The following is a 6,710-nucleotide window of genomic DNA, read 5'->3' as shown; positions in this document are numbered from 1 at the left end:
AAACAAAGTACACATATTTTTTTATTTTCTGGAAAAACTGCATAATGGGGGGTGAAAATTAGTGAAAAAAAGGAGCTAAATTATTTTTAAGAGGATACTTATATCTTAAAAACTGAAGATGTTTACAGACGTGAAAATTGGTATTTGGAATCTCCTTTAAATTCAAAGAAACACGTATTCATTTGTTTTCGGAAAATCCACTTAGGTGGAGTGGGTATAATGGAATAAGGACTGATAAAGGGGTTGAATTATTTTTATGGAGATACTTATATCTCAAAAACGGAAGATGTTACAGACGAGGAAATAGGTATTTGGAATTTCTTTTATAAATAAAGAAACACGTTTTTCTTTTTACTTGAGGGATGACTGTTTCTCCCATGTACAGTTCTATGTCGCATGTTCCAGAGTTGCCTCTGCCAGTAGTCTGGTCATCTTCACCCCAACAGGCAATACTATAAACGTGGTTTACGAAGATGTTCTGAGGTAAATGAAACTCAATTTTTTGGTGAGTTTTTATACTTTAGGGATTTTCAGATAATGTCTTAATGCAGTAACGAGGAATGATTACTTTTATGAAATTACGAAATCCACGCGAGGGAAGCCGCGGGCAACAGCTAGTGCTGTAGGCCATATTACTGCAAGAGGTTAGTGAAGCTTAGAAGGAGAAGCAAATGTGGAAAGAAGGGAATGAGTAAGAGAGATATATTCTGGGCATCAGCATTAATTCTGAGAGAACTTGCGACAGAGGATAGAAAAAAGAGTACAGAAAGTGTGTGAGGTTCACGTCTGCTGATAACATTCAGACCTTGTTAGATGCGATAACACCGCAAATTCAAAGACAGGACACAGTTATGAGAGATGCAATAACACCGAGTAGTACGCTTGAGGTGAATCTGAACTTCTTGGCCACTGGTAATAGCTACCCTAACCTATCTCACTTTTTCAAAGCCGGCCATATCAAAGTTTACTCCTGAGGTATGAGCATCCTAAAGGATTTCATAAGGGTACAACATTCTTAAATAGTACTTTATTTATAAGCATAAATATATTTGCTATTTTATATTTTGAGTCACCCACCACATGATAGTAGTTTATAAAATGCTTAGAAATAATATGTAAAACAAAGAAACAAGATGATATTGGCTTTATTAAATTGATGATCACATTATTCAGTTTTACTGGTCTGACATTTTCAAGCTTGTGAAGAAACGTCGTTGATAGGCGTGGACACGTGTTGTATTTGTGGTGCACTAGTTACTGATTGTACTGACAGATGCGGAGAAAGGAGGGAGTAATGAAATTGGGACACGGGGTGTGGACTGGGCGTCCTGGAGGTACCAGATTCATACCAGCAGCTATAAGTGGAGATATCCATGATTTTGCTAGGTACTTGGTAATGGACTTGCTCCAAGTGAAGTCAGTCTATATCGTGTTAAGATACCTTGAAATTCATTTTGCGCAAAAACAACCAGAGTTGGAGGTGATTTATTTAAGGATGGTATCACAAATTTTCCAAACGCGCCATTGTCATTCGTGGCAGCTAGCGTCTGGTTCACACTACGAAGTTCCTTAACAGTTTCTGTTAACTCCTCCAGTCGTCTCTTTTTGCCTCGCTGATGTTTCGTACTTGACTTAGCCGCTTCCTCAACCAGTAACTGTGATTAGTGACGAGCGAGGGGAGGAGGACAGTTGCCCCCCCCCCCTCCACACTTTGTGGAGAAACTAATGCATGTTTATTCCATTTCATCCGGATGAAACTAGGAATTATAGGAATTATTAAGAAAAGCAATTTGTACAAGCCCTGTGGTGTTATCGGCTAATTCTTTCCTTTATTTTCTTTAATCACAAACAAAATTTTTAGCGGGAATAAGCACAAAATATCCTTCGTCCCGGTTAACCGATTTGTATAGCGCCACAGCAAGTAGTTGAGACTTTGCCTGTACTGTGAGGAAGGGTGGCAGGGGTATACTATATATTTTTCTAAGGTCGTGGACACTGAGGTATGATTCACCCGCTTGCCGCGCGCATTCGTCAGTCTGACAGTCTCTTCAGTGTCTGTTCTTTTTTAGTGTGTGGTCAATTACTAAATGATTTGAATTGTATAATAACGCCGTATTTCTTTTTAATTGTAATAAATGTGAAATATTGTTCCTTTGGTAGAAGTGTTATTGTACAGTACAGTACTGAACAGTCGCGGCACGTGACAAAATTTTCAGGGGATTCACAGCAACGTTTTTGTTCACGCGTCAAATATACCACGCAAATCAGCACAAAATAACTTAAACCATGTTACTAAAAGTTCCTTGTCCTCTCACAATATGGTACATCTCTAAAGATAATAGGCAACTTGATGTCTTTGGAGTGTACAGACCAGGAAAGGTTAGCGTAGATGCTGATTCAGAATTATTTGATAAGATAATCAGCTATGTGGGAAACGGTAAGGAAAGGAACGTGATTGTAGCGGGTGATCTCAATTTACCAAATGTCAATTGGGAAGGTAATGCGAACGACAGGAAGCATAACCAACAAATAGCAAATAAGTTAATATGGGAAGGGCACCTGATTCAGAAAGTGATGGAACCAACTAGAGAGAAGAATATTCTGGATGTGGTGCTGGTAAAACCAGATAAGCTCTATTGAGAAACAGAAGTAATAGATGGTATTAGTGATCACGAAGCTGTTTTTGTGGTAATTAAAAATAAATGTGAAAGAAAGGAAGAGATTAAAATTAGGACTGTTAGGCAGTACCATATGGATGATAAAACAGGCATGGGGGAGTTTTTAATAAGTAACTATGATCGGTGGAAAACGGTAAATAAAAATGTAAACAGACTCTGGGATGGGTTTAAAGCAATTGTTGAGGAATGTGAAAATAGGTTTGTACCTTTAAAGGTGGTAAGGAATGGTAAAGATCCACTATATTACAACAGGGAAGTAAAGAGACTAAGAAGGAGGTGCAGGTTGGAAAGAAATAAAGTTAGAAATGGCTGTGGAAGTAAGGAGGAAATGAAGGAACTTACTAGGAAATTGAATCTAGCAAAGAAGTCAGCTAAGGATAACATGATGGCAAGCATAATGGGTGGCCATACAAATTTTAGTGAAAAATGGCAGGGTATGTATAGGTACTTTAAGGCAGAAACAGGTTCCAAGAAGGACATTCCTGGAAATATTAATGAACAAGGGGGTGTGTATGCGAGGATCTTCAAAAGGCAGAAATATTCAGCCAGAAGTACCGGTATGTAAAGATTGTTGGTTACAAGGATAATGTCCAGATAGAGGAGGTGACTAATATTAAAGAAGTATTGAAATTTACTTATGACAGCAATGACATTTACAGTAAGATACAAAATTTGAAAACTAGAAAAGCAGCTGGAATTGATAAGGTTTCAGGGGATATACTAAAGACAATGGGATGGGATATAAGTACCATATCTGAAGTACTTATTTGATTATTGTTTGCATGAAGGAACTTTACCAAATGAATGGAGAGGTGCTATAGTAAGTCCTGTATATAAAGGAAAGGGTGATAGACATAAAGCTGAAAATTACAGGCCAGCCAGTTTGATATGCATTGTATGTACTGGTAAGCTTTGGGGAAGCATTCTTTCTGATTATATTAGACATGTTTTCAAAATTAATAGCTGGTTTGATAGAAGGTAGTTCGGGTTTAGGAAAGGTTACGGTATTCCACTGAAGCTCAACTTGTAGGAATCCAGCAAGATATAGCAGATATCCTGGATTCAGGAGGTCAATTGGACTGTATCGCGGTTGACCTGTCTAAGGCATCTGATAGAGTAGATCATGGGAGACTACTGGCAAAAATGAGTGCAATTGGACTTGACAAAAGAGTGCCTGAATGGGTTGCTCTGTTTCTAGAAAATAGAACTCAGAGAATTAGAGTAGGTGAAGCTTTATCTGTCCCTGTAAAACTTAAGAGGGGAATTCCTCGAGGCAATATTATTGGACCTTTATGTTTTCTTATATATATCAATGATATGTGTAAAGAAGTTGAATCAGAGATAAGGTTTTTCGCAGATGATGTTATTCTGTACAGAGTAATAAATAAGTTACAAGATTGTGAACAACTACAAAATGACCTCGATAATGTTGTGAGATGGACAGTAGGCAATGGTATGATGATAAACGGGGGTAAAAGTCAGGTTGTAAGTTTCACTAATAGGAAAAGTCCTCTCAGTTTTAATTACTGCGTTGATGGGGTGAAAGGTCCCTTTGGGGATCATTGTAAATACCTAGGTATTAATATAAGGAGATCTCATTGGGGTAATCACATAAATGGAATAGTAAATACAGGATACAGATCTCTGCACATGGTTATGAGAGTATTTAGGGGTTGTAGTAAGGATGTAAAGGAGAGGGCATATTTGTCTCTGGTGAGATCCCAACTAGAGTATGGTTCCAGTGTATAATACCATTACCAGGATTACTTTATTCAGGAACTGGAAAAAAATATCCAAAAAGCAGCTCGATTTGTTCTGGGCGATTTTCGACAAAAGAGTAGCGTTACAAAAATATTGCAAAGTTTGGGCTGGGAAGACTTGGGAGAAAGGAGACGAGTTGCTCGACTAAGTGGTATGTTCCAAGCTGTCAGTGGAGAGATGGCGTGGGAGGATATCGGTTGACGAATAAGTTTGGATGGTATCTTTAATAGTAGGAAATATGGCAATATGAAGATAAAGTTGGACTTCATGAGGACAAATTGGGGCAAACATTCGTTTATAGAAAGGGGAGTTAGGGATTGGAATAACTTATCAAGGGAGATGTTCAATAAATTTCCAAGTCTAGGAAAACAACAGATAAGGAATCTGCCTCCTGGGGGACTGCCCTCAGTAGTGATTGACTGATTGATTCTCTTCGTTTATCTGGATGTCGGTTCTCTCTGCCCATTCACTAATATTGATACTTTGTTTAGTAAATACCCTTCACCAAGCTCTTTACTCTGTGAGCAGGTATATCCTGCATATTTATACCCTTTGCTCATCACACTATACTCTTTGCATAGCACGACCGTGATCATTAGCTAGAGCTTCCTTTTCGCTTCCTTCTATTGTTTTTAATCGTAGTACACGTGTTTGTTCGTGTTAATATTCTACGTAAATTCGTTTCTGGAGAAGATTTCATACTCGTGGGTTTGATTTGTTGAGGAGGTAAATAATCATGGAGAACGACGCTGGTGAATTTGTTGATTTATATTGTCCTAGGAAGTGTTCTGCTAGTAATAGGATAATCCATGCGAAAGACCATGCCTCCGTTCAGCTTTGTATAGCGGAAGTGGATCCAGCGACTGGACGTATGACTGAAGGCGTCAAAATGTATGCAATTTGTGGTGCACTTCGTGCTATGGGTGAATCTGATGACTGCATTAATGAGTTGGTCAAGAAAGACGGAATATTGGCAAAAAACTTCTAAGGGTTGGTATGGAACAGTTGAACAACGAATGGGATTGAGCAACTGATATAGTTTCTGTGGTGACCTGTAGATGAACTGTTACAAATGGCTGCTGGTGGTTGATTGTTCGTGGACGTGTAATAATTCAGAGTCGTACTTAAGATTTTGTGTGCAGTTTATTTAAGGAATGGGTAATTCTAAGAGTACTCGTAAAGTAACTGTCGCTAATGAGGAGCCAGTTAGTAACATCGTTCTTTCTGAAGTGGTGGTGAAGCGAGCGAAGAACGAAGTTCGTAAACCGGTTGAGGAGGTGCCTATCGAATCCCAACCTAAAAGTGTTACTAAAGTGGATAAGTTGCCTCTGCCAATTAACCCAGAATCAATTCTCGCAAGTTTGCCTTTATCGACTTCATTACAAATTCGACATGAAATGGAAGCTCAGCTTCGTAAAAGTGATCAATATTGGTTAGAAAGGGTAGCTAAAGTAAAGGAACAGTTCAAAATGACGGACCAAAAGATGGAAGAAGAATTCCAAGCTGCAGTTCAGGAAGCGACGAAGACTATTGAGGAAGCAAAAGATCCCGCTGATTCGTACCCATGCAAAGATCTCAGAGCTAAGGTTATACAGTGTTATCAGGATCATCCCCAACAGTCGTTGTTGTGTTCCAAGGACGTAAAAACCTTCCAGGCTTGTATTGCTAAAACTATGCAAACTGCTGTTGAAAATAGAGGCTAGCTTAACAACACTACTGTAGAATCAATCATTCCTAGAACAACTGAAATTTATATTCATGTTAGAATTCAGTATGCATTTTGTGAGAGTTCTCTATAGAGTTACGATTGTACTTTAGTTGTCAGTCTCATTTGTATAGTACATTTGTTGCATTTTATGAAGAATGCCAGTCTGAATACCTGTTGTTGATCCATAAACATCTGAGAAAGAACATGCATTTTTTTTATTTTTGTTCCTGTTGTGCATTAGGATATTAAGTTGTAGGGTAAAATGCCATAAATATGATACATAATCGCAATATTTGGTGTTACAATGAGTTATATTTTTAAAAGTTTCAGTTAGGTAAGATAAGCTACTTACTAATGATTTGCATTTAATTATCCACAGTGATAAATTGAGTGTGATATACAGTATCATATTTTGGGCTGAAATTTCTAAAAAATGATGGTCTTATTTTCATGGCATAACATTTAACATAGTTGGAATCACTGAAAATTCCTTTTCTCCTCTTTTTTAACGTAAAATAATTTTTGTTAGTCTTATTTTCTTGTGAAAAACCATGCTGCATCAT

At 37.9% G+C, this 6,710-nt stretch overlaps 2 protein-coding genes across 2 annotated transcripts; both read left to right on the top strand.

Moving 5' to 3' along the window:
- Nucleotides 1–5,049: 5,049 nt before the first annotated feature.
- On the top strand, nt 5,050–5,435 carry LOC136883453 (small ribosomal subunit protein eS21). Its single transcript, XM_067155758.2, has one exon. It carries the CDS (start codon nt 5,176–5,178, stop codon nt 5,425–5,427), a length of 252 nt encoding a protein of 83 aa, XP_067011859.1. The 5' UTR covers nt 5,050–5,175; the 3' UTR covers nt 5,428–5,435.
- Nucleotides 5,436–5,592: 157 nt separating this feature from the next.
- LOC136883452 (MICOS complex subunit MIC19) lies at nt 5,593–6,350 on the top strand. The gene has a single exon (XM_067155757.2). It carries the CDS (start codon nt 5,594–5,596, stop codon nt 6,140–6,142), a length of 549 nt encoding a protein of 182 aa, XP_067011858.1. The 5' UTR covers nt 5,593; the 3' UTR covers nt 6,143–6,350.
- The last annotated feature ends 360 nt before the right edge of the window (nt 6,351–6,710 follow it).

Source organism: Anabrus simplex, chromosome 11 (assembly GCF_040414725.1).
Source record: "Anabrus simplex isolate iqAnaSimp1 chromosome 11, ASM4041472v1, whole genome shotgun sequence".
Taxonomy (NCBI): domain Eukaryota; kingdom Metazoa; phylum Arthropoda; class Insecta; order Orthoptera; family Tettigoniidae; genus Anabrus; species Anabrus simplex.
The sequence above is the reverse complement of the archived record's forward strand: the minus strand, read 5'-3'. Positions and strand labels throughout refer to the sequence as shown.

What these genes read in the sequence shown, in the direction of transcription:
- LOC136883452 (XM_067155757.2), top strand. Translation starts at nt 5,594, where the DNA reads ATGGGTAATTCTAAGAGTACTCGTAAAGTAACTGTCGCTAATGAGGAG.
- LOC136883453 (XM_067155758.2), top strand. Translation starts at nt 5,176, where the DNA reads ATGGAGAACGACGCTGGTGAATTTGTTGATTTATATTGTCCTAGGAAG.